This window comes from Lithobates pipiens, unplaced genomic scaffold (assembly GCF_037356315.1).
Source record: "Lithobates pipiens isolate NorthernLeopardFrog02 unplaced genomic scaffold, aLitPip1_a1.2 Scaffold_3, whole genome shotgun sequence".
Taxonomy (NCBI): domain Eukaryota; kingdom Metazoa; phylum Chordata; class Amphibia; order Anura; family Ranidae; genus Lithobates; species Lithobates pipiens.
The window spans coordinates 165,777,972-165,805,497 of NW_027507790.1; the positions used below are offsets into that span (position 1 = coordinate 165,777,972).

The window sequence follows — 27,526 nt, forward strand, 5'->3', positions numbered from 1 at the left end:
CCGGATAGTCCGATCGTGTGTACGGAGCATTATGGGTTTAACCACACATTTTCAGTATATTAGTTCTTAGTGGTCCTTTGCCTACATAACATGTGCTAAAAGGTATTATCTTAGAAAGTTAGGTGGTATAGAAGGCTGGGCAGTGTAAACTGCAATTTCTGTCTTTTTGTGACATGCATAACCATTTACAAATCTGGTACAGAGGATGGGGCCGAACCCAGTGTACAATTACTCTTTATGTTTGGGTATGCTAAAAAGTAGCATCTACTTAAAGTCATATTGATTAATTTGATTCCAAAAGTATGTAGTGAGCACCAACATTGAGATACAGAGAGGAAAAGTATTTCAATCAGCATAACCTTCCCCACATATTTATAATCAATTAATTAACTTTTAGCACTTAGTTAAGCAAGAATCAAGAGATTGCTGCATATTATACCAGTTTATCTTTCGGGCGATTCTTGTTGGCCAAAACAAAATTATAATTCATAATGGCGGTCATCTTGAGAACAAGCATCAATGTTCAAATGGTATCAAATGATATTTTCTATTGGTGGAATTGGACAAAGATTATGATTATTATTTTAAATGCTTAACAAACATTCTCCTAATTTGTTCATTGCTTCCCAATTATTAAGCATGTTTGGTCTTTCATTTTCCTTGGTATTATGCTACAGCCTATTTTCAAAGTCAGTCCTGATAAATTCCACTTTCATTCGGATGGGACATTTCTTATTATTTCAGGAGTTCTGCGCTTTTGCTAATTTTACTGCTGGAAAATTGATAAACAGCACAATAAACACCTTGTTACTGCAGAAATATTTATTTATCTAATACTTCCCTCTTTATTAAAAATCCCATTACTGTTTATTACTATTCAGCAACTTTACCCGTTATTAACAATCATATTCCTGTTTATTACTATTCTGTTACCTTCTTCTTCATTAACAATCATATTACAGATTATTACTATTGAGCTACTTTCCCCTTTATTAACAAACTGATTACTTTGTAAAAAAAAAAATCGAGAAGCCTTCCCCTTTATTAACAATTCTATTACTGATAAATAATCTTGAGGCACATTACTCTTTATTTACAATCCTATTATTGTTTAATAATATTGAGGTACTTTACCTTTTATTAACAGTTATATTACTGCTTATTAATGTGTTATTGCCCTCTATTAAACAATTCTATTGCAGTTTATCAGTATTGTTCTATTTTCCCCTGTGATAATTCATTTTACTGCGATTTAATATTAAGTTGATTTCCCTTTAAGTGTTAGTAAATTCTAATTTTTAACTCATACCTATAGGTAAGCTTATAATCTAATCTGTAGGTACGATGAATATCTTCGAAACTTGCGCCATTGAGGAGATATTCACATAGGCTCTAGCTGAAGTCACTGCAAGTGCACAGTGTTCTCTGCATTCAGGGCACACCAAGTGTGCTATGAATGCAGAGAGCACCATGCTGGAGCATGCGCAGGAAAGGTATTACCGTGGCCCAGCCATTCAAATAGCTGGAGAGCGAAAACACAGAAGGGAGACTGGGCAAAGATGATAACACCAGTACCAGTGACAATGGAGCACTGGAGGGATGTCATACTGTACTAGTACGTGGTGCATACTAGCACATTAGGGGCACAATGTAAAAAAACGTATGTTGAGTTTAGTACCGCTTTAATGAACAATCCTACTAAGGTTTCTAAAGTGTATCTTTCATGAAAAATGCTTGTGTGCCTGATTCTCTGTTAGCCCTCCACCATTCATATAAATTAGATGAGAAAAAAATCTTTAAAAATATAAATGTTAAAAAAAAAAACAAAGGAAAAAAATACTTAATTCGGTCCCAATTTCTAGCGCTTCTGGGGGATACCAGAGACACCAGCCCATTGCAGGAGTGCATTCTCAAAGGATTAAGAGTGCCAGGAGGCAGTGGTGATGGGGTAGCTCCCCAGAAGCTGGCACCGAGGTTAGTATGTTTTTATTTTTTTAACCACTTGCTTACTGGGCACTTAAACCCCCCTCAGTCCCAGACCAATTTTCAGCTTTCAGCGCTGATGCACTTTGAGTGACAATTGCGCGGGCATACAACACTGTACCCAAATGAAATTTTTATCATTTTTTTCCCACAAATAGAGCTTTCTTTTGGTGGTATTTAGTTACAGCTCGGAGTTTTATTTTTTGCTAAACAAACAAAAAAAGATGCAAAAAAAAAATAAAAAAATCATGTTTTAATAGTTTGTTATAAAATTTTGCAAACGGGTCATTTTTCTCCTTCATTGAAGTGCGCTGATTAGGCGGCACTGATAGGCTGCATTGGTGGGCACTGATGGGCTGCATTGGTGGGCACTGATGGGCTGCATTGGTGGGCACTGATGGGCTGCACTGGTGGGCACTGATAGGCATAGTTAAGGCGGCACTAATAGGCACAGATAAGGCGGCACCGATGGGCACAGATAAGGCGGCACTGATGGGCAAAGATGGGCACAGATAAGATGGCAAGGATGGGTGGCACGGATAAGTGGCACGGATGGGTGGCACGGATGGGCACTGATAGGTACCACAGATAGATGGGACTGATGGGCACTGATAGGTGGCACTGATAGGTGGCTCTGATAGGTGGCACTGCTGGGCACTGATGGGCGGCACTGCTGGGCACTGATGGGCGGCACTGGGGTGCAGCACCTTTGAGGCAGATTGGGTGGCACTGTGGGTGGCACTGTGGGGTGGCACTGTGGGTGGCACTGTGGGTGGCACTGTGGGTGGCACTGTGGGCACTATGGGCACTGACAGGGGGCACTGACGGGGGGCACTTACTTTTTCTTTTATTTTACTTCAGGATGGCACTGCGGGAGGCAGGTGGGCACAGGCAGGTGGCAGGTGGTCCCTTGTATTGATGGCCGTGATCGGGACTGATGTCCCGATCACGGCCGCCGGTGATCGGCTTTTTTTTTAATAGCCGATTACCGGCTCCGTTCTATCACATGATCAGCTGTCATTGGCTGACAGCTGATCACGTGATAAGGGGTCGGGATCGACCCCTTACACGGATCGGTGATCAGGCGAGTCTCACGGACTCGCCGATCACAGAGCGCGCCGCGCGCGCCCCTCAGGGGGCGCGCAGGCCGCTCGTAACCAGGACGACGTCAATAGACGTAGTCCTGAAAATGTAGGTCCGCGCTAATGCCGTCATTTGGCAATAGCGCGGATCTGAAGTGGTTAAACATCTTCATTTGTGGGTTTTTTGTTTTTTTTGCAGCTAATTTTGTTTGGGCAAAGAGAGACTGTCAGGAAAAGTTAACCATTTTGGAATAAACAGGGACCTTCCAACTTGTGTCAGAAGAAATGTAATTTTCCACTGCCTGCGTTCTACAGTGCTAACTCATTCATTGCAGGTTTCTTCCATTTTAAAGCCCAGCACACACCTCAATCTAAAGACATTGACACAAAAAAATGCCCATGCACCTATGTGATGACAAGGACTCACTTCTATATGACCAATACCCACTCTCAACTCAGCACATGCGCCAGATCCTAACAGCAGGAGAAGCACAGAGAAAGTTATTCCAGGAGTTTCTGTAAAAAAAATTGAGATGTATAATATTTAGGTATGCAAATTAGTCAGAGTTAATGTCAAGTTAATCAATCCACACTGACGCTGATAAATTTGATCAGTGTATGCAGACATCAATACCCTCCGGTCACAAAGGGGTTGAAGAAACACAAAGATATGCTTAAATCGCTTAAAGTCAAAAGCAGATTTTATTTTTAGTTTGGGATATTCAATTCAAAATTTAAAGCCCAATGCAAAAATTGATATGCAATTATATACCGTAGATCTAACCCCCATTTTCATAGCCTGTACTTTCATGTTATATAGGAGCTTTGTAGGATGCAATTTATTGAATTAGTGAATCCAGAAGACTTCCTTCTTTTTAAAGAAGCAATTCCCTGTCACCTGCACTTTTAAGCTTGGGCACTGAATAAATAACAGTATATTTTAATTGGGACACTGACACTGGATCAACTGTGGGCAAAGAATAGTGTATATGGAGGTTTTCTATTTGTGTGTGTGTTTTTTCCATGTTGGTTGAACTGGATGGACTTGTGTCTTTTTTCAACCAGAATAACTATATGGCTAGCTAACTGAGTGTCCCAGTTCAACAAAATGCTGTGCCAAAGGCTCTTCCACTCGTTTATTCCTAATCGCATATTTGTGCCTTGCAATTTTCTTTTTAAAGCGGTGGTAAACTGTGACCAAAAAAGAAAAGAAAAACATACTGCCCCCATGCTGGCTCATGTCATAATGTGCTAAAAATGCACCACATTATAACAGACTTACCTGAAGAACAGATCCTTCCAGCGGCGTGCTGTCACCACTGACATGGATTCCATCTTCACCTGGTCTTCCTTCCAGGTTCATGGCTCTGGCCACTTGAATGACTGAGAAATGGTGATGTCACTGCCACGATCATAGATCATTGAGAGCGCAGTGTGCATGAGCCGGTGACATCACTGGCTGCTGCGCATGTAAATATCTTGGAAGCGGTGCAGGTTTAGGAGATATTCACTGTATCTACAGGTAAGCCTTATTAGATAAGAAGTGGAGTTTATTACAGCTTCAACTTGCTGAGTTGCCTCCCCTACAAAACAAAGTCTACATGGGCATTTAATTGCATAGATCAGGCATCACTACATGGCGGACCACGGCCCAGTTCATTCCCCAGTAGCCATACTACCCAGACAGCAGGCTCACCAAATTGCCTGTGTGTCCTCTCCCCACCGCCTGCTCACCTGCCTTGTGCTGCTATTTTCACAGCATGACATGCGTGCCGCGCACAGGTCTGTCCTTTCGATTGGGTCGCTGCACTGCCCTCTCTTCACACTGCCTGTCTTATTCACACAAGATGAGAAGCACGGCCGCTCTAGACAAAGGGTGGACTTTTCAAGTTAAGAAGTGGGTAATTGGTTGCTTCGCAGTGGGGTGGTCCCAGCAATCAATCACTCACCTTTAATGTGAAAAGTCCCATCCATTCTCTAGGACTGCTGTGCTTTTTGTTTGTGTGAATAAGGTATGGCTCTGTGGGGAAGGGGGAGTGCTGTGCAGGACAGGAGTCTACTATCGAGGGGGGTCTGTGATGGGGAGTCAGTCCTGTGATGGGGGAAAGTCTGTGATGGGGGGTCAGTCTGTGATGGGGTCCAGTCTGTGATAGGGGGCCAGTCTGTGATGGGGCCAGTCTGTGATGGGGGGCAGTCCTGTGATGGAGGGTCAGTCCGCAATGCGGGGGTCAGTCTGTGATGGAGGGCCAATCTGTGATGGGGGTCAGTCTGTGATGGGGGGTCATTCCTGTGATGGGGCCAGTCTGTGAAGGGGGGGTCAGTCTGTGATGGGGGTCAGTCTGTGATGGGGGCCAGTCTGTGATGGGGTCAGTCTGTGATAAGGGCCAGTCTAAGATGGGGGACAGTCTGCAATGGGGGGGGTCAGTCTGTAATAAGGGATCAGTCTGCAATAGGGGGGGCAGTCTGTGATGGTTGGTCAGTCTGTGATGGGGCCAGTCTGTGATGGGGCCAGTCTGTGATGGGAGTCATTCTGCAATGTAGAGTATCTCACAAAAATGAGTACACCCATCACATTTTTGTAAATATTTTATTATACCCTTTCATGTGACAACACTGAAGAAATTACACTTTGCTTCATTGTAAAGTAGTGAGTGTACAGCTTGTATAACAGTCTAAATTTGCTGTCCCCTCAATATAACTCAACACACAGTCATTAATGTCTAAACTGCTGGCAACAAAAGTGAGTACACCACTAAGTGAAAATGTCCAAATCGGGCCCATTTTCCCTCCCCGATGTCATGTGACCTGTTAGTGTTACAAGGTCTCAGGTGTGAATGGGGAGCAAGTGTGTTAAATTTGATGTTATCCCTCTCACGCTCTCATACTGGTCACAGGAAGTTCAACATGGCACCTCATGGCAAAGAACTCTCTGAAGATCTGAAAAAAAGAACTGTTGCTCTACATAAAGATGGCCTAGGCTATAAAAATAGGGAATATGGGAAATAGATGTATGAGTGCTGCTAGCATTGCTGCAGAGGTTGAAGGGGTGGGGGGGGGGCTCAGCCTGTCAGTGCCCAGACCATACGCCGCACACTGCATCAAATTGGTCTGCATGGCTGTCATCCCAGAAGGAGGCCTCTTCTAAAGGTGATGCACAAGAAAGCCTGCAGTTTGCTGAAGACAAGCAAACTAAGGACATTGATTACTGGAACCATGTCCTGTGGTCTGATGAGACCAAGATAAACTTATGTGGTTCAGATGGTGTCAAGCATGTGTGGTGGCAACCAGGTGAGGAGTACAAAGACAAGTGTGCCTTGCCTATAGTCAAGCATGGTGGTGGGAGTGTCATGGTCTGGGGCTGCATGAGTGCTGCTAGCACTGGGGAGCTACAGTTCATTGAGAGAACCATGATTGCCAACATGTACTGTGACACACTGAAGCAGAGCATGATCCCCTCCCTGCAGAGACGGGGTCGCAGGGCAGTATTCCAACATGATAACGGCCCCAAACACACCTCCAAGACAACCACTGACTTGTTAAAGAAGCTGAGGGTAAAGGTGATTGACTGGTCAAGCATGTCTCCAGACCTAAACCCTATTGAGCATCTGTGAGGCATTCTCAAATGGAAGTTGGAGGAGCGCAAGGTCTCTAACATCCACCAGCTCCATGATGTCGTCATGGAGGAGTGGGAGAGGACTCCAGTGGAAACCTGTGAATCTCTGTTAACTCCATGCCCAAGAGGGTTAAGGCAGTGATAATAAAAATAATGGTGGCCAAACAAAATATTGACGCTTTGGGCCCAATTTTGACATTTTCACTTAGGGGTGTACTCACTTTTTTTGATGCCAGTGGTTTAGACATTAATAGTTGTGTGTTGAGTTATTTTGAGGGGACAGCAAAGTTACACTTAGCTGTACACTCACTACTTTACATTATAGCAAAGTGTAATTTCTTCAGTGTTGTCACATGAAAAGATATAATAAAATATGTACAAAAATTTGAGAGTTGTACTCACTTTTGTGAGATATTGTACAATATATATATATGGTCTAATCAGAATGGTGGGAAACTGTCTTGCTTTGTGAGGCTACAGCAGACTTGTCAGACAGCCAGTAAACTAAATGGTCTGCTTCTCAACATACTTGCTGCCCGATCCACCCAAACATGGTAAAAAGAGGGGCAGTCTACACATAGCCATGAGAAGGAGAAATTATAAATGTATATATTAAATATGGTCTTTAAAAATTTGGAATAGCAAGCAACTAAAAATCTGATAGTACCATAAAGAATGACATGCAGGCATCTGGAGCTGCCTAGTTTTTGGAGCTGGTGACAGTAACATCCTCTTTTGTTCTTTTATATTTTTACTTTAAATGTAACTAGAAATTCTGTACTTTACAGGTCCCGATACAGAAGGCTAAACAGTGGTTAGCGAATCTAAGCAATGTAAAGTTTACATACCTTCTGTCAGCTTTATTATCGCTGTCCAGTCTGTCCCAGTTCTTGAAGACAGCATTGCACACATCTTCCCAGAGGTGGTCTTTTACAAACTTGTTTGAATAAACTGGAGATTTGAGATCATAAAGTCCTGGTCTGGCTTGGATCTCAGCGATTTACTGGTCTGCATCCACATGGACACGTGAATAGGCCATTTTGTTAATGGCTATAGTTTAACTTGTTTTCAGAATGTTCTGGGTAGTTGCAGATTACCTAGGAGACTTGATATTCTGTTATTAGCAGATTAATACCCATGTATTGTTAAAATGTTGGTAGAGTTCCTTAGATTGGAGAAAGTTCAACTGATAAAAAGCTTCTTCAGATGGTTGGCAATTAGCTGAATGCCAATAAACTGCCTGAATGCCAGCAGAAACGTTAGCCTGTCTGTTGACTTTTAGCTTCATTATGGAACAGCATGCAGTATAAGCCTACTGCTTTTTGGGGACATTCTTGAAGCGTCTTCTCAACATTATAAGAAATGGAACCTAACCAGGGAGTAAACCCTTGTGACAAGGTTATCGAACAAAGTAAAAAATAACCTAATAACGCTTGAAAACTAAACAAAATGTCTCTCAAAAGATGACCAATGACAAAAACGATTTGAAATAACCCAAATATTATCATATATTCATTTACATCTAGAGAAGACTTTAAAATGTATTTTAGTTTGTGTGACAAAAAAATTATTGCATTATGCCAAAGTGGACTAACTGAATTGGTTGAATCCAATCTCCGAGATGTGTGGAGAACTCTGTTTCACAGATTGAGGTATATCATATAATGAAAGCTGTTCACAGAGCTAATAAGGTGCCAGAAAAAGTGTATGGATCAGTTAAAAAAAACCTTGGTTAGAGTGGGTTGGCATTGCTTATTTCCAGTGCCTTACATAGGGCTAGAGCAGATGCTTTGTCCCATGCCAACTCAAAATTTTTAAGGGTATGTCCAAACAAAATTGAGATTTAGCAGTTTTGGTTTGATGGTGGTATATGCAATAACTTGATGGCTTTAGAAAAACTAAACTGGGATTGCAGAGAAATCTTCAACCTAAAATCCCTTAACATGCCACATATTATTTAGCTTACTGATCAGTGGTATCACCATTTTCAGCTGGATTATTCAGACATATTTGGAAAAAAATGCAACGAAAGAGTATTAGCATGACTTGCCATCAATTTGAGCCAAATATGAGGACATAGGGTAACTAGCGCTTATGAACCACCAGTTAATGCAAAAAAGTATATACCCAGAACTGACTAATTAGGTTTCCAGACACTTACTTGATAATGGACCTAATAAAAGAAGAAAAATGTATTTAGTAAAAAGAGTAAAATAATGAAAACCTGTCATGACAGGAACACCTAGGTTGTTACGTTTACATTGTTCAGAAAAGACTATTTGTTGACTGTCTTTCGTATCTGTGTCACTGACCTGGATCAAGTAGGCAGCAAGTGAAGTCTGTTCTAAGTCAGTGATTCAAAAAGTAATGTACCAGAGGGTTAGTTTGACAGCCAGAGAGTTTGTATTTTCAGTCACGTAAGTAGCATATTGAATTTCTGTATACAGTGCCTTGAAAAAGCATTCATACCCCTTAAAATTTTCCACATTTGTCACGTTACAACCAAAAGCGTAAATGTATTTTATTGTGTTTTTTTTTGTGATAGACCAACACAAAGTGTCACATAATCGGGAGGTGGAAGGAAAATGATAATTGGTTTTCCAAAGTTTTTACAAATAAATAACTGAAAAGTGTGGCGTGCATTTGTATTCAGCCCCCTTTACTCTGATACCCCTAACTAAAATCTAGTGGAACCAATTGCCTTCAGAAGTCATCTAATTAGTAAATTAGTAGAGTTCACGTGTGTGTAATTTATTCTCAGTATAAATACAGCTGTTCTGTGAAGCCCTCAGAAGTTTGGTAGAGAACCTTATGGAACAAAAAACATCACAAAGGCAGGTCAGGGATAAAGTTGTGGAAAAGTTTAAAGTAGGGTTAAGTTATGAAAAAATATCCCAAGCTTTGAACATCTCACAGAGCACTGTTCAATCCATCAGGCAAAAATGGAAAGAGTATGTCACAACTGCAAACCTACCAAGACATGGCTGTCCACCAAAACTGACAGCCTGGGCAAGGAGAGCATTCATCAGAGAAGCAGCCAAGAGGTCCATGGTAACTCTGGAGGAGCTACAGAGATCCACAGCTCAGGTGGGAGAATCTGTCCACAGGATAACTATTAGTTGTGCACTCCACAAATCTGGCCTTTATGGAAGAGTGGAAAGAAGAAAGCCATTGTTGAAAGCCATAAAAAGTCCTGTTTGCAGTTTGCAAGAAGCTATGTGCAGGGCTGGTGCAAGAATTTTTGACACCCTAGGCGAAAACCTTATTTGCCTGCCCCCCCTCTTTGGCTCTGCCCCGACTCCATCCCCTTTGCCCCCGTAACACATGGGACTTGACATATACACTGACCTACCTGACACATACACATGCTAGCCTATTTTATGCCCTAGGCAAGACCAGCTAATTGGGGGGGAGAGGGGACAGAGGGGGGTAGGAGGGAGGGCTGCGAGGGGGGGTTGAGAGTGGGGGCTGAGGGAGGGCTGGCTAAGGATTGAGGGAGAGCTGATTGAGGGGGGGGCTTGGAGAGAGGAGGGAGGGCTTGGAGAGAGGGGGGAGGGCTGAGAGAGGGAGGGGTGCTTGGAGGGAGGGGGAGTTGAGAGGGGGGAGGGAGGGGGGCTTGGAGAGGGGAGGGAGGGCTGAGGGGGAGGAGGGAGGGCTTGGAGAGAGGAGGGGAGGGGGAGGGCTGAGAGGAGGGAGGGAGGCTTGGAGAGATGGGAGAGGGCTGAGAGAGGAGGGAGGGGGCCTTGGAGAGAGGGGGAGGGCTGAGAGAGGAGGGAGGGGGGCTGAGAGGAGGTAGGGGTGCTTGGGGGGGGGGGCTGAGAGGAGGGAGGGGGCTTGGAGAGAGGGGGAGGGCTGAGAGAGGAGGGAAGGGGGCTTGGGGGGAGGAGAGATGTGGGGGGCTGGGAGACCCCTAGCCCTGTTCCTGCAGTCCCACCTCTGTCCCAGTCTCTGTCTGCAGGAGTGTATGATGACTGACAGTACCTTCCATACCATGATGCCAGTCTCCTTCTTCGATCAGTCCAATTCCAGCAGCTCCCACAGTAGCCTGTGCCTCCTGCCCATCCTCTGTGACAGCTCTGTGCCCCCAGTGAGCGGTGAGCCTGTCCTCCAGCATCTGGCCTCACATCAGAGCACGGAAAGGAACTTGGAGCAGTCCATGCTCTGGAAGCATGGGGTACGCTGTGCCTACTTGCCTCCTGGAGAGGTGGGGTCAGGGGGTGAGGTCAAGGAGGAGGAGGCGGTGCCACGGTGGAGCTCTTCTCCTGGGTCCTGGGCTCTCTGGCTTATCTGCCCTCAGCCGGCCCCTTGCTGTTCACTGCCATGTAGCAATAGATGCCCGGCCACCCACACTTACCCAAATTCACACAGCAGAGAGCGCCCTGGGGGTTGCTGGACATGTGACACTCACTGGCTGATATCATGATAGAAGGGCAGAGAGGGGGGATTACTGTCTGGACTGGAAACACATTATAGCGAAGAGCCAGGGCGGGGGTGCTGCTTGACATGGCTCTGTAGAGGACAGTGCGAGAGTAAAATAGCCAGCGGCCGGGTGCCCTAGGTGGCAGCGCACCCTAGGCGGTTGCCTAATCTGACTAGTGGTAGCATCGGCCCTGGCCATGTGGGGCAAACATGTGGAAGAAGGTGCTCTGGTCAGATGAGACCAAAATTTTACTTTTGGTCTAAAAGCACAACGCTATGTGTGGCAGAAAACTAACACTGCACATCACCATGAACACACCATCATGTTGTGGGGATGCTTTTCTTCAGCAGGGACACAGAAGCTAGTCAGAATTGATGGGAAGTTCGATGGAGCCAAATACAGGGCAATCTTAGAAGAAAACCTGTTATGCCGCATACACGCGACTGGACTTTCCGTCAGAAAAGGTCAGACGGAATCATTTCATCTGATATTCCGATCGTGTGTGGTCTTCAGCAGACTTTTTTTTTCCAAAAAGTCTGATGGACCTACAAATAGAATATGTCTTAAATCTTTCCGATGGAATCAATTCCTATCGGGAAAACCATTTGTCTGTATGCTAGTCTGATGGACCAAATAAGACGCAAGGGCATCTATTGGCTACTGGCTATTGAACTTCCTTTTCTAGTCCCGTCGTACGTCATCGCATTCTAAGGGAACAGACTTTGGTGTGATCGTGTTTAGGCAAGTCTATTCAGTCGGAACTCCGTCGGAAAGAAGTTAAAGTTTATTTTGACGGAAAGTCCGGTCGTCTGTATGCGGCATTACAGTCTGCAAAAGACTTCAGACTGGGGCAGAGGTTCACCTTCCAGCAGGGCAACGACCCTAAACATACAATCAGAGCTACAATGGAATAGTTTAGATCAGAGCATATTCATGTGTTAGAATCACCCAGGCAAAGTCCAGACCTAAATCCAATTGAGAATCTGTGGTAAGACTTGAAAATTTCTGTTGACAGATGCTCTCCATCCAATATGACAGGGCTTGAGCTATTTTGCAAGGAAGAATGGGCGAAAACTTCACTCTCTAGATGTGCAAAGCTGGTAGAGACATCCCCAAAACGACTTGCAGCTGTAATTGCAGCAAAAGGTGGTTCTATAAAGTATTGACTCAGGGGTGCTGAATACAAATGCATGCCACACTTTTCAGATATTTATTCATAAAGCATTTTGAAAATCATTTATCATTTTCCCTCCGCTTCATAATTATGTGCCACTTTGTGTTGATCTATCACCTAAAATCCCAATAAAATACATTTACGTTTTTGGTTGTAACATGACAAAATGTGTAACATTTCAAGGGGTATGAATACTTTTTCAAGACACAGTATTTGCTTACTGGCAAATAGCTTATGCACTATCCCACACGTAATAAATAGCAATAAATTAAACACAGGAGAACGGTGTTTTATATATTTGTATACCTAGTCTACCAGCAGATGGTGCAACAGAAACACAATATGCAACAGCTGAACAAAAGTGTGGGTCTTATCCAAATCACCCTAATCGCTACACCGAATCTGGTTAGGAAGGCTTATTAGTGCTATTTAGTGTCAAGTCCTCCTTAATAGGCTGTGTTATCCATTAAGCAGGTTGGTTTTGTAGCTTATCTTATTCCTGAACTAGAAACCCCTTAAGAAAGAGAGGATTTATTTTATTAACATGTATTATTATAATACTAATGGATAAGACAGTAAATAGAAACGTAAACTTAATATACACTTTAAGCAGCGAATGAAAGCACAATATAAACTAATGTTCGGATTTGGTTTGTCTTTCGTTATCTCCTGCATCTGCACAGCAGTGATGTAGTCTGAAATGGCTGCACATTCTGCAGTTCGTAGATTCCATAAATTAGCAAAATGTGCAATGTTTGTATTGCCCAATTAGTAAGTGTCATTTAGTAAATAAACCAAGTTATTCTTAAAGCAGAACTATGGGTAAAACTTTTTTTTCTTTTTTTTTCCTCCTTTCCCACCCCCCACGTTCTGAGTTTCTGGGGCCCCCCTTTATGATTGATCACTTACCGCTATTAACTGGAATTTGAATATATGTGATTTGATGTGATATATGTGATTTCATATCTATATCTAATACTCTCTTCATCAAATATGCTTTAAAATGTATGGTTTTCCCTTTCATGAACAAGAAAATAATGATGTTATGCTGTTGGGCTGGTATAATAATGCTGTGAGGCTGGTATGAAACTTTTTCCAGGGCTGGTTTTTGAAAGCATGGCCATCCACAAGGTTACTCAGGTGGCTGCATACCATGCCCATATAGTCTAGAGAATGTACATCTTTTTACATTGCAATACATCTGTTGTTGTCATATTTTTATCTTGATGAAAACAGCCTATACAGTGACAGTATGAGATCAAAATATGGCCACAACAGATGTATTGCAATGTAAAAAGATTGCACTCTCTAGGCTATATGGGCATGGAACACAGCCCGGCAGAAGAACCGAAGAGGGGGACAAGACCCCCGAAGTCGGGAGAAGAGGCCGGCGGCGAGGAAGAAAGCCGGGCTCGTCCGCTAGCAAAAGAGCTACAAGAAGATAGCGGAGGAGTCCGGCGAGAAGACCCCCGAAGACGGAAGACCCCCGGAGCTGTGCAATAAAATATTTTAACCCTGTGTTGTGTTTTTTTGTACTTTTTTTTCACAGGTGAATGGGTAGGGGTACATTGTACCCCATACTCATTCACATAGGGTGGGGGGCCGGGCTCCCGGATTCCGATAAGCCCCCCGCCCGCAGACCCCGACAACCAACGGCCAGGGTTGTCGGGAAGAGGCCCTTGTCCTCATCAACATGGGGACAAGGTGCTTTGGGGTGGGGGGGCCGCACGCCCCCCTCCCCCAAGGCACCCCCCCTCCCCCAAGGCACCCCCCCATGTTGAGGGCACGCGGCCTGGTACGGCTCAGGAGGGGGGGGCGCCCGCTCGTCCCCACCCCCTTTCCTGGCCGGCCGGGTAGCGTGCTCGGATAAGGGTCTGGTGTGGATCTGGGGGGACCCCCACGCCGTTTTTTCGGCGTAGGGGGTTCCCCTTGGAATCCATACCAGACCTAAGGGCCTGGTATGCCCTCGGAGGGGGGAACCCACGCCAATTTTTTTTTCAGATTACATAAGGGGTGTGTTTTATGAGAAGTGGGAGGGGCCAAAATGATGGGCGGGGTCTGGCGCCCCCCCATCCAAAAACTTCACCAGCCGCCACTGGGCAGAGCATGAGTGGCCTCTTAAAATTATGCCCCCCCTTGGATAAAGTTCTGCGGACGCCCATGTCTTGAGTCCATGATGAGGAGCACTAAATACTCCAAACTGTTCCATATGTTGGACTAAAACCTGAAGGCCCAGAGTGACCAAAAAAAGGGGGGGGGTAGTTCATATGTACACGAATGAACTGTATACAAGCTACCAAATGTCAATCACTGCAACCATCTTCACCAAACCCATACCTGGCAGCCAGGTGTGATGTAAAAACATTCTTACATGAAAAGGAAAAGTGTTTGAACAGAAGCTGAGTAATAAGAGAGAAAAAAGAGAGAAAAGAAAAGGGAGAAAGGAGGGAAGGAGTCCCATGGGGGGGGGGGGGGGTGTTGGGGGAGCACCGGAAGACCACTAAATCGAAAGAAGGGTAGTATTGAATCTGGAAGGTTGGTTGTATGTGATCCATGGATGCCAGATCCTGAGAAATTTATTGTGAGTGCAAAACTTTTTTTTTTAAACTTGGATAGAGTAAGGGAGGGTTATAACCCCTTTCAGATTTTTTTTTTCTGCCATCTGTGTCCCATTGCAGAGATTTCCTGTCCCATAGCCAAACAGGAAGTGAGAAAAAAAATCCCTGCAAATTAAGGGAATTCTTTGGGGACCCCCAGGTCACCAAAACTAGTGTCCCCATTGGAAGATTTGCCCTCTATTTCTTTTCTGTAGATACCTCAAAATTTGTGATTTTCTTCCAATGATAATGGTAAGGTAAGGTAAGGCCTGGTTCATACCTATGCATTTTTCTAGTATGTTTTTTTTACTGATTTTTTGCAAATTTGTAATGTATTTTTGTTTTTCAGGGTGGCCCTCCACTTTAAGTCCCTGCAAGTAAAGAAAAGTAATAAATACAAAGTGTTGCTCTACCCATTTAAAGCTAGTGTCTATACAAACATAACTATTTAAATAGCAATAAATATCCATAAATATGGTCAACATGGTTTCAGTGCAAATATTTACATGCACACAATATACAGTGAATTTTAACGCACACAAATAAAATAGATGAAAAAAGTCTACTTCCAAAGGTATACATGAAATGAACTGATATTTATGTTGGTGGAGGACATCGTCATCTGTTTTGTTATACATAAGGTTTTTGACTTTATGGCTTAATTTATACCTTTTGGAAGGTTTAATAAAAACTGACCACACTAAGCATGAGAACATACTGTGCTCAGTTGGTCAGTTCTCTAGCTGTGCTGGGAACTCAGGCTGCTCTCCAGTGATCAGACTTGTCTTGACAACCCCCCCCCCCCCCCCTTGCATAGCCATTCACTGGGAGAATCAGTGTTCTGCTGCTTCCCACCCAGCTCTTATGCAGATGAGAACAAAGGGAATGTGATCACAGTTTATTTATAATGTTTTTTTATATGTATACACAAATGTTTTGCCATTCATTTCTATTTTAAACAGAATGAGTTGTTTTACAAGGTGAGGGTTTACAATTTCTTTTACTTGGTGGATGTTAATGGATTATTTTTGCACTATTATTATTATTATTATACAGGATTTATATAGCACCAAGTGTTTGCGCAGAGCTTTACAATAAAAGAGACACAAAAAGAGAGGGATAGGAGGGCACTGCCCTTGGGAGCTTACAATCTTGTAGGGAGGGGCTGGTGGAACAAAAGTTAATAACTGTGAGGGATGAACTGATGGGAGAAATAGAAGATTTGGTTATTAACTGAAGGCAGGATAGGCTTTCCTGAAGAGATGAGTCTTCAGGGATCGGCTAAAAGTGGACAGAGTAGGAGATAGCTGGAATGATCGGGGTAGGCAGTTCCAGAGGATGGCAGAAGCTCTAGAAAAATCCTGGAGATGGGCATGGGAGAAGGAGACAAGGGAGCTAGAGAGCAGGAGGTCTTGGGAGGAGCAGGGAGGACATTTTTGGGTGATATTTTGAGATAAGATTGGTGATGTAGCTTGGGGCAGAGTTGTAAATGGCTTTGTATGTTATTGTTAGTGTTTTGAATCTTATTTGTTGGGCAATGGGAAGCCAGTGGAGGGGTTGGCAGAGAGGAGTGGTGGACACTAAATGGTTGGTAAGGTGGATGAGTCTGGCAACAGCATTCAAGATAGACTGAAGAGGGAATAGTCTATGGAGAGGTAGGCCTATGAGGAGGGAGTTACAAAAGTTAAGGTGAGAGATAACAAGGGAGTAAATAAGTTGTTTAGTGGTTTCAACAGTTAAAAAGGGGTGTATTTTGGAGATGTTATGGAAGTGAAGTCTACAAGATTTGAACAGTGATTAGATTTGGAGGTGAAAGGACAGGTCAGAGTCCAGGATTACACCTAGCACCCCGGTATGAGGGGAGGGACTGCTTTATTTTGATGGAGAAGTCAGGGGATTGAGCACAGGCAGGAGGGAATATTATGAGCTCAGTTTTAGAAAGATTGAGTTTGAGGAAGTGGTGTGACATCTGTGCTGATATGTCAGTTAGTAATGCAAAAGGAGACTGAAGGAGTGATGTGAGGAGTAGAGAGATAGATTTGGGTGTCATCAGCATAGAGATGCTACTTAAAGCGGAGCTCCACCCAAAAGGGAAAGCTCCGCTTGTCTGCCTCCACCCCCCCCCCCCTCCGCTGCCACATTTGGCACGTTTTGGGGGAAACAGGTACCTGGTTTTGAGAGGTACCCACTCCCACTTCCAGCTGAGTTTGCTATGGCAGACTCAGACGGAAGTTCAGCCCCCCCCCCTCCTTCCCTGCAGCCGGCCTATTCACTGAATCCAGTGGGCTTCAGTAAAGCCTTGGTGCTTCTCAGAGAACCGGCTGAGAAGCAGCAAGGCTTCACTGACAGTTTCCCTTAGTGGAGATGAGCTGGCAGAAACTGATAGCCGATTGGATCGGCTCGGGTGAGGACACCACTGGATTCCTGGACAGGTAAGTGTCCTAATATTAAAAGTCAGCAGCTCCAGTACTTGTAGCTGCAGGCTTTTAATTTTTTTCTGAAGGAGCCTGGAGCTCCTCTTTAAAGCCATGGGATTTTATCAAGTGACCAAGGGAGGAGGTGTAGATAGAGAAGAGAATGGGTCAGAGGACAGAACTTTAGGGGATCCCTACAGAAAGAGGAAGTGGAGAGAAGGAGACACAGTTATAGGTAACACTGAAGGAGCGCTGTAATTGGTAGGAGTGAAGAATCAGGTCTCCGGCCAGGCAGGAATGTGCTATATGCCAAAACTGTATAAGTCTCAGGAATGGATGGACAAAAATGCATACCCTTTTGCAGAGAAAGCAGCTGCTATAGATTTATTTCAGAGGTATATTTAGCTGTTTGCCTGGATTTTAATTTAAGGGCATAGTTCATCTTTATCAAAAAACTACCTATGCAGATAGCCTCGCTCCTGTGATAGTGGAGGTGAATTGTAATGACTGGGAGTGTCTCAGCAATGTCCTAGCAAAAAGGCAGGACAAAAGGATGTCATCTCTGGGAGTTCTCAGTCAAGCTTCAGTAGGCATGTAATGTCCTATACCTATAGCAAGGGCATTACATAGCTCCCAACTGTCCCTGATTTGAAAGGACTGTCCCTGATTTGAAAGGACTGTCCCTGATTTGGAGCAATGTCCCTCTGTCCCTCATTCCACCTCATTTGTCCCTCATTTTGGTCTGATCTATATAGGTGTATATAAAATGCACTTTTTATCTTTCAAAAAGTGTTTCCCAGTGCTCAACCTTTCATCCAAATTCAAAATTGCTGCATTTGTACATTTTAAAAGCCAATATAAAGGAATAGTAGTAGTAAAAAAAAGTCCCTGTTTTTTTTTGGGGTTAATTCTCCTTTAAAGGGGTGTGGCAGGGGGCGCGTCCTATGCCTATATACATTTGTTAGTAGGTGTCCCTCATTCCCATCTCAAAATGTTGGGAGGAATGGCATTATTTAACTTTGGTCAGAGCTGCCAAGTTTGTATTTATCTACAGACCTCACTTACCTACATAGGCATTTTTTTGGTGTAGGAAGGTATTTCTAGACTGGAGTAGCCTGGACAGGGGTGAAGACTTTGCTACTGAAGTGTATCCTGGGAAACTTTGATTTTTTTTTGGGTTGTTTTCAAGTATCCTATGCTTTTACCCTTAAGCATCTTGTGTCTTTAAACTGTGTTAAACTGGTTCTAGAGGCAAAAGTTTTTTTTACCTTAATGCATTTGATGGGTGAAGCTCCCCCCAGCCCTCCGTTATACTTACCTCTCAATCTAACGATGAGAGCAGGGGCTTTCCTAAGTCTCTCTCTCCTCATTGTGTCACACAGCTGTCAATCACAGCCAGTGAGCCAATGAAGAGGGAGCAGGGGGTGGGGCCGAGCCAAGCTCTGTGTGTGAATGGACAATGTCCATTCAAAAGAGCTCTGCTCTGGATTGAGCCTGCTTGAGGGTCCCTAAAAGGCATGTTATTGGGGGCGCTTGATGGGGGAGGAAAAGGACTGCCGATGGGGGGCCCCAAAAAGATGAGGATTGGGCTGCTCTTTGCAAAACTATTGCACAGAGCAGGTAAGTATTTTTTGAATCACTGATGCGGGGTACGCACGATCGGAAAATCTGGCGGGCTTGGTCCGCCGTGTGTGGGCTCCGGCAGAGAAGGAAGAAGAAGAAGGCGACAGCGACAAGACCAGGCCAATGCTAGTAAAAGAGCTGTAAAAGAGCTGTAAGAAGATAGCGGAGGCCCGGCAAGAAGAACCAAAGACCTCCGAAGTCGGAAGAAGACCCCTGGACGGTGGCGACGATGACAAAGAAAAAAGCGGGCTCCTCCGCTAGCAAAAGAGCGACAAAAGAGCAGAAGATAGCGGAGGAGCTCAACGAGAAGACCCCCGAAGATGGAAGAAGACCCCCGGAGCTGTCTAATAAGGTACTTTAAAAACCTGTGTTGTTTTTTTATTAACACTTTTTTCCCCCAGGTGAATGGGTAGGGGTACATCGTACTCATTCACATAGGTTGGGGGGCCGGAATCTGGGGGCTCCCTTATTAAAGGCGGCTCCCGGTTCCGATAAGCCCCCCCGCCCGCAGACCCCAACAACCAATGGCCAGGGTTATCGAGAAGAGGCCCTTGTCCTCCTCAACATTGGGACAAGGTGCTTTGGGATGGGGGGCCCAGGTCCCCACTTCCCCAAAGCACCCACCATGTTGAGGGCACGCGGCCTGGAACGGCTCAGGAGGTGGGCACTCGCTCGTCCCCACCCTCTTTCCTGACCGGTCGGGCTGCGTGCTCGAATAAGGGTCTGGTATGGACTTTGGGGGGACCCCCCACGCTGTTTTTTCGGCGTAGGGGATCCCCTTTAAATCCATACCAGGCGACGGTGTCAATCTCGCCGATGGAGGCGACAACATTGACTTCCTTTGCTAGTCCCGTCTACCTGGAGCCACGTTCAAAATGAATGGACTTTACTCTGTGTGTGGGCAAGTCTGGCAGACCCCCGCCATAGTCCGGCGGATTGTCCGCCGGAAAAGTCCGGTCGTGTGTGGGCAAGTCCGCTCATTCGGAAAGTCCGACGGGCCTCCGCTGCAAATTCAGGCGGATTGTCCACTGGACTAAGTCCGCTGGATAGTCTGATCTTGTGTACGCGACATGATGGACCACCCGCCGTCATTATACGATGGCACTTGGAAGAGGGATATCGTAGTTATGGCAGAAGCTAACTGCCATAAAACTGGTATCCTCTTTTTCAGCGGACAGTCCGCTTTCAGATAACAGTGGTTTCTGCAGCGGATTCGCCGCAAGATCACTTTTATCGGTGGTGCGAGGGGGGGCCCCCTCCCAAAGCACTCCGGTGCCCTCTGCCGCTTACCGGAGCCAGTGGCGGAGGCGATCGGGTCTGTGGTATGGAGCTGAGTGAGGGGCAGATGGCCCCCACCTGGCTTCATACCATCGCAGGGCGGAAGCAACATCAAAACGTCACTTCCGTCCATAGCTCTTAAAGGGACATTTATTTGCTTTTCCTATTCCTATTACAAGGGATGTTTATATTCTTGTAATAGGAATAAAAGTGACACCATTTTTTTTTTTAAAGAACAGTCTAAAAAGAAAAAGTCAAATAAATAAGAAAAAAATTAAAAATGTAATGTGCCCCGTCCCGCCAAGCAGAAGTGAACACATATGTGAGTTATGTCCACATATGAAAACTGTGTTAAAATCACATATGTGAGGCATCACCACGATCGTTAGAGCGAGAGCAAAAAACCTAGCCCCAGACCTCCTCTGTAACGCAAAACATGCAACCTGTAGAATTTTTTAAATGTCGCCTATGGAGATTTTTAAGGGTAAAAGTTTGTTGTCATTCCATGAGCGGGCGCAATTTTGAAGTGTGACATGTTGGGTATCAATTTACACTGCGTAATATCATCTTTCACAAAATAAAATGGGCTAACTTTACTGTTGTCTTATTTTTTCATTCAAAAAAGTGTATTTTTCCCAAAAAAGTGCGCTTGTACGATGTGACAAAAAGTATTGCAACAACTGCCATTTTATTCTCTAGGGTGCTAGAAAAAAATATATATAATGTTATAAGGGTTATAAGGTTATAAGAAATTTTCTAGCAAAAAACAATTATTTTAACTTGTAAACAACAAGTTTGTAAAATAGGCCCGCTCCTTAAGTGGTTAATTGTAACCTTTAGAATCACTTTAAATTTCATAAAATTAGTTGTGCCCAAATATTTTTACCACACTATAAGCCAAGGATCCTGCCCCAAGGTTTTCAATGTTAGCTCCCTGAGCACCTGGGAGTGTGGCCTGTGGGTGTGGGAGTGCTACACGTATCTTGCATGTCTAAAACATTTTCTGGTATCTTTGCTATCATTACTAGAAAGTGAACAGAATCTACTTATTCCCTGCCCTAGGGTTCCTCCAAAAGTTGCTAGGGTTTCCCTGAGCAATGAATGCAAATTAACTTCCCACTGATACCATTGATGTTTTAGCAATCTGTAAGGGAGAAATCCCTCCCAATGACCACAAGTGTAAGGAGCATTCTTCCCACTGACCATCACACTAATGTATCATGAGTTGTAGATATAGTAATTTTTAGCAGAGGTTCCCTGAGACCGGAAAGTTATTTACCGTGAATGACCACTGCATGGGTGACCACTGCCGCTAGACCACTTCTAGAGCCAAGGAAAAACCACCACTACAGCCAGGAAACAACCACTAATAAATGAAGATCATCATCGCCACAACAGTCAAGAAGTAAACACAACCAAGAGTGATATTACTATGACATGATACCATTACCATGTGTTGGTATATATAATATAAACAAAATAAGTTAACCTATAAAATAAATGAGAATTGTTGGCCACCAGCACTACATCCATCACTCCCCAAATACTTAATCCCTCACCATCTACATGCCCTACCCCTTCCAAGCAGCAGTGGGGCAGCTAGGCAGAAAAGGATTATTGAAATGTGATTGGTTGTGAGATCCAACATGGCAGTGTGCCTGGCTGATATCGGAAAACTTTGGCTACATACTGTACACATGGGGATGTTGGACTGATCTATACTGTGATGTACTCATGTAAGAGGCTTTCCTTTAGGATAATCACCTTAGAAGTCCCAGCATCATGCTTCTATGTGATCAGGGAATTCAGACGTAACCTCTAACATTTGCTTAGCCTACAACAGAAGGATTCCTTTCTATAAATAGGTATTCATCTGCAACCAGGATCATTGGCTCTCTGTATTGATGCCTATGCCAAAGAGGTATATTATATATACCTCTTATATATATATTCTTTTATTACATGTGAAGTCCATCATGGAACACTTTTTAAGTGTTATATTTTACAGTATTCACAACACTAGTGTGATGCTATAAGTTACAGAAGTACAGTGCCTTGAAAAAGTATTCATAACCCTTGAAATTTTGCACATTTTGTCATGTTACCACGAAAAATGTAAATATATTTTATTGGGATTTTATGTGATAGACCAACACAAAGTGGCACATAATTGTGAGGTGGAATAAAAATGCTAAATCGTTTGCAAATAAATATGTGAAAAGTGTGGGGTGCATTTGTATTCAGCCCCCCTGAGTCAATACTTTGTAGAACCTCCTTTCACTGCAATTACAGCTGCAAGTCTTTTTGGGGACGTCTCTACCAGCTTTGCACATCTAGAGTGTGATATTTTTGCCCATTCTTCTTTGTAAAATAGCTCAAGCTCTGTCAGATTGGATGGAGAGGGTCCGTGAACAGCAATTTTCAAGTCTTGCCACAGATTCTAAATTGGATTTAGGTCTGGACTTTGACTGGGCCATCCTAACACATGAATATGCTTTGATCTAAACCGTTCCATTGTAGCTCTGGCTGTATGTTTAGAGTTGTTGTCCTTTTGGAAGGTGAACCTCTGTCCCAGTCAAGTCGTTTGCGTCCCCACAACATGATGCTGCCACCACCATGTTTTTTCTTTTTTGGTTTCAATATTTTTTATTGAGTATTTCATTTAGAACAGAAAAGGTAATACAGGTTGTGTAAAGCAATCAATATACAACAAATACATTTGAATACAACGTTGAGCTCGTTTTGTAGTAACGTAGTAAAATCTAATCAGAAAAAAATAAGCTGAAGGGTGCATAGTCATATGATTCAAGAAAACATCCTTGTTTGTTAGTACTTTTTAGGCCATATGGACCTTTGTTTGTCAAAGAGGTGCAATTGTATAGAATTAATGGCTATTAAGGCCCATACACACGATCTGACTTTTTGACAACAAACATGCAAATTAGCGGTTTTAAGGCAACACCCGACTGTGTGTACACTCCATCAGACAAACGTTTTTGGTTTTCCTCAGAGTTTTGTTGGCTGTGCGAATGGACAAACTTTCCGGCAACAGAAGTCCGATAGAGCAAAGTCTGATCGTGTGTACAGAAAACCATAGGACTTTTGTACAAAGTACAAAAAAGCATGCTCAGAACCAATGCAAAAGATCAGACAACAATACAGAAGTTGACCAAAGTTGGCGGTAAAGAGCAGAAAAACCACGTGATTTGGTGAAAGTTGGCTGAAAAAGTCCTGCCGTGTGTATGCAATACAAGTTCACGGCCGACACCCTTTGTTCAAAAATCCACGGGAAAGTTTGTATAAAGTCCGATCGTGTGTATGAGGCTTAAGGCGTTCAAATGTGTAGTTTCTATGGACTGCTCTCCCCCCACCATGTTTCATGGTGGAGATGGTGTGTTCAGGGTGATGTGCAGTATTAGTTTTCCGCCATACATAGCGTTTTGTTATTAGGCCAAAGAGTTTAATTTTGGTCTCATCAGACCAGAGCACCTTCTTCCACATGTTTGCTGTGTCCCCCACATGGCTTCTCACAAACTGCAAATGGGACTTCTTATGGCTTTTCTTAAAGGAGTTGTAAAGGTAGACGTTTCTTTATCTTAATGCATTCTATGCATTAAGATAAGAAACCTTATGTGTGTAGCAGCCTCCCCAGCACCCCCCAATTACCTACCTGAGCTCCTTCTCTTTCCAGCAATGTCCACAATCCCCTCAGCCATCCAGTACACTCCTCCTGATTGGCTGAGACAGAGCAGCGGTGCCATTGGCTCCCGCGGCTGTCAAAGTCAGTTAGCCAATCAGGGGAGAAAGGGGGCAGAGCAAGGTTGGAGCTCTGTGTCAGAATGGATACACAGAGCTATGACCCAGCTTGGGTGACAACCTGTAGCAAGCTGCTGGCTGAAGGACACTCAAAGGTAGGGGCCAGGAGCATCAAAGAGGCACCCGAGAAGAGGAGGATCCAGGCTGCTCTGTGCAAAACCAACTGCACAGAGGAGCTAAGTATAATATGTTTTTTTTTTACAATGGCTAATTTCTTGCTACTTTTCCATAAAAGCCATATTTGTGGAGTGCACGACTAAAAGTGGTCCTGTGGACAGGGTCTCCCATGGACCTCTTGGCTGCTTCTCTGACTAGATTTTAGTTAGGGGTATCAGAGTAAAGGGGGCTGAATACAAATGCTCGCCACACTTTTCAAATATTTATTTGTAAAAAAACATTGAAAACCATTTATCATTTCCCTTCCACTTCCCAATTATGTGCCACTTTGTGTTGGTCTATCACATAAAATCCCAATAAAATACATTTGTTTTTGGTTGTAAAATGACAAAATGTGGAACATTTCAAGGGGTATAAATACCTTTTCAAGGCACTGTATACCATCACTATTTCACAGATGACAGATAACCATGTATGAAACACCAGGATATAATGTATCTGCGTTTACATTACTGGTGCACTATTTAATTCAAATCTACAATGGGGGAGAGTTACTAAAACTGGAGAGTGTGAAATCTGGTGCAACTCTGCATACAAACCAATCGGCTTCCAGGTTTTATTATCAAAGCTTAACTGAACAAGCTGAAGTTAGAAGCTGATTGGCTACCATGCGCGGCTGCACCAGGTTCTGTGTGCTCCGGTTTTAGTAAATCAACCCCAATGTCAGCATTAAACAACTGAATGGATGCCACAAGCTCTCCACGCTTTCTTGCTCTCACATGTCTATTAAGAAGGTTTAAACAACTGCTAATTAAAACTGTGCTGGATATGCAGTGGCAAACATACTAAAGCTTTTATCCGTTATTGACCCAAAGTCGTCTTAATAGAAGATTAAACAAATCACCACATGTCCACTCTGCCCTATATGCAGAGCTCTGACTCTCTGCGGTGTATTTATCTATGATCACATATTCCTATAACCTTGCACAAAGAAGGAAAGGATGAGACCTAAGCTAATGCAGTAATAAGAACCATTACATATATCAGTTGGTGCTACATTCAGAAACTGTTACAAATGAAGCAAACCTGTACAAAACTTATAAAATATTCAATGATTCGGGAACAGCTCTGTCCTTTAATCCCAGATCATACAGTTCTATTTTAATTAAATGAAACTACTGGCAGGCATTGACGAAGATCTAATATCTCTGCTAGCTGCAGTAAAACAGTTCACATAGGCACGTTCACAAGTCTTTACACTCTTCTCTTATTAAAAATCTAATATCTTCCATCGCCTCAGTGCAGGACACATGATCACAAGATGAATTCTGTTGCTCACCTGTCCTCCAGGCCTGCGGATACCCATGCAATGGAGCGGAAAATTCCCATCCCGATAATAGCTACAATAAAACAGAGACTATTCCTTTCCATTGAAGAAGAGCTGATCTTGTCAGATCTCGTACATTTGTTAATCTGTGGTCGCAGAATGAAACAAGTGACCTTCCCATCACGTGTGACAGAATACACACCAATAGGAGGCAGTGTGTGACAGGAGGACTATGACATGGAACTTCTTATCCTCATTAGTGCTACCCCCATACTTCCTCCCAGCTATGCTGAATTCACTTAGCACTTTTCAGTCCCACTTCTCTTCTGCTATTATCCTTGTGTTAATCTTTAATTATCTTTACGGAATTAATTGCTCTTCTCAGACAGAGGAAAACGTGGCAATTTATTTTTTTATTCTATATCTGTTACATGTCTTGCTTAGGTTGCCCATGCTTTATCAGGATTTGTAAGTGAACCATCACTTAAAATGATCAGGTAATAAGAGTTTTAAAACTAAAATGGAAATATGCAGTGCAAGCATCAGAAGTGCTCATTATTTATTAATTGACACAAAGAAAATTAGTGAGAGATCGACAATAGCTGTTTTTTTATCCAGACAAATAGTCAATTACCTACTGAGTCTAGACTTTGGTCTGTAGTTGACTTTGGTCTGTAGTTGAAATAAGGACACACATGCATGCATAAAGCAGACCTCCGGATGAAAAAAAAATTCATGAAATTAGGCTGGGCCAGCTTAGTTACCTCTAACCACCTCAATACCGTGCATTTTCAACATCTTCCTGCCCAGGCCAATTTTCAGCTTTCGGCGCAAACGCACTTTGATTGACAATTGCACAGTCATGCAACACTGTACACATATTTATCATTTTTTTTTTCACACAAAAAGAGCATTCTTTTGGTGGTATTTAAAGTGTTTGCTAACCCCACAAAAAAAAAATCAGATTCTGGTCCCTTAAAGCAGATTACACAGCACAGTGCTTGTGCTGTGCAATCTGCCCCCCTCTAAACTGTCTAAAAAACCTCCCTGAATCTGCCACTTCCTGTATGCCCCTCTCTAAACTGACCACGATAACCAGGGCTACTCAGCTCAGATCACCGTGGTCAAAGTGCATTCCTCCGTCAAATGTAGCTGTCCTCTCTGCTCTCCTCTATCCCTCTCCCCCCCTCCTTCCTGCAGGTCAGCATCTTCTCTGTGTCTCTGTCTCCCCCCCGCCGCTATTATTTATATAAAAAAAAACTAAAATTGTCACTGCCAGACCCTCTATTAGAGGCTGGCATTACCACTCTATCCAAGTCCTTTGTAAAAACGAGTGCTCTAAATACCTCTTTAGAGCTGTCTTTAGGCCAGTTACGTGACTCGCTGCCACTTTACAGCTCCGAGACATTGCTTCTGCGGGAAGTCATGTGATCTCCCCAGCTGATGTGACAGGGAGATCACTGCAATGTCTCGGTAAAGAGGTATTTAGAGCGCTCGTTTTTACAAAGGACTTGGATAGTGTGGTATGCCAGCCTCTAATAGAGGGGCTGGCAGTGAATAATATTTTAGACTTAAACACTTTATTCACCACTAGGTTTTTTTATTTTTTTGCTAAATAAATGTAAAAAGACCAAACATTTTGAAAATTAAACATGGTATTCTTAGTTTCTGTTATAAAATGTTGTAAATAAATAATCTTTCTTCATGAATGTAGGTCAAACTGTATTCCGCTACATTTTATTTTTTTGTGAAAAACTCAAATCAGTGTTTATTATTTAGTCTATAGGAGAGTTATAAGGTCCACAAACTGGAATATTAGTGGTATATATATCTGAAAATTCATAAATCCTCATGTAATGACGCCAATCTAATTTCTTGAGGCCTGAAAATGCCAGAACAGTACAAATATCCCTTAAATGACCCCTTATTGGAAAGTAGACAGTCCAATGTCTTTAATAAGAGGCATGACAAGTTTTCTAAAGTTGTAATGTTTTTGCCACAATTTGTTGGCAAAATTAAGAAAAGAGAATTTCACAAATCTTTTTTTTTTTTTTTACATACTGTCACCAGCAAACTACAGCA

At 43.3% G+C, this 27,526-nt stretch overlaps 1 protein-coding gene across 1 annotated transcript in view; it reads right to left on the minus strand.

The window, feature by feature from the left end:
* LOC143940744 (V-type proton ATPase subunit S1-like protein) overlaps positions 1 to 25,641 on the minus strand; it is a 97,242-nt gene extending 71,601 nt beyond the window's left edge. The window contains exon 1 of the mRNA XM_077462448.1: positions 25,457 to 25,641. Coding sequence (XP_077318574.1) covers positions 25,457 to 25,548 — 92 coding nt within the window. The 5' untranslated portion in view covers positions 25,549 to 25,641. The remainder of the gene's footprint in view (positions 1 to 25,456) is intronic.
* Positions 25,642 to 27,526: the final 1,885 nt, after the last annotated feature.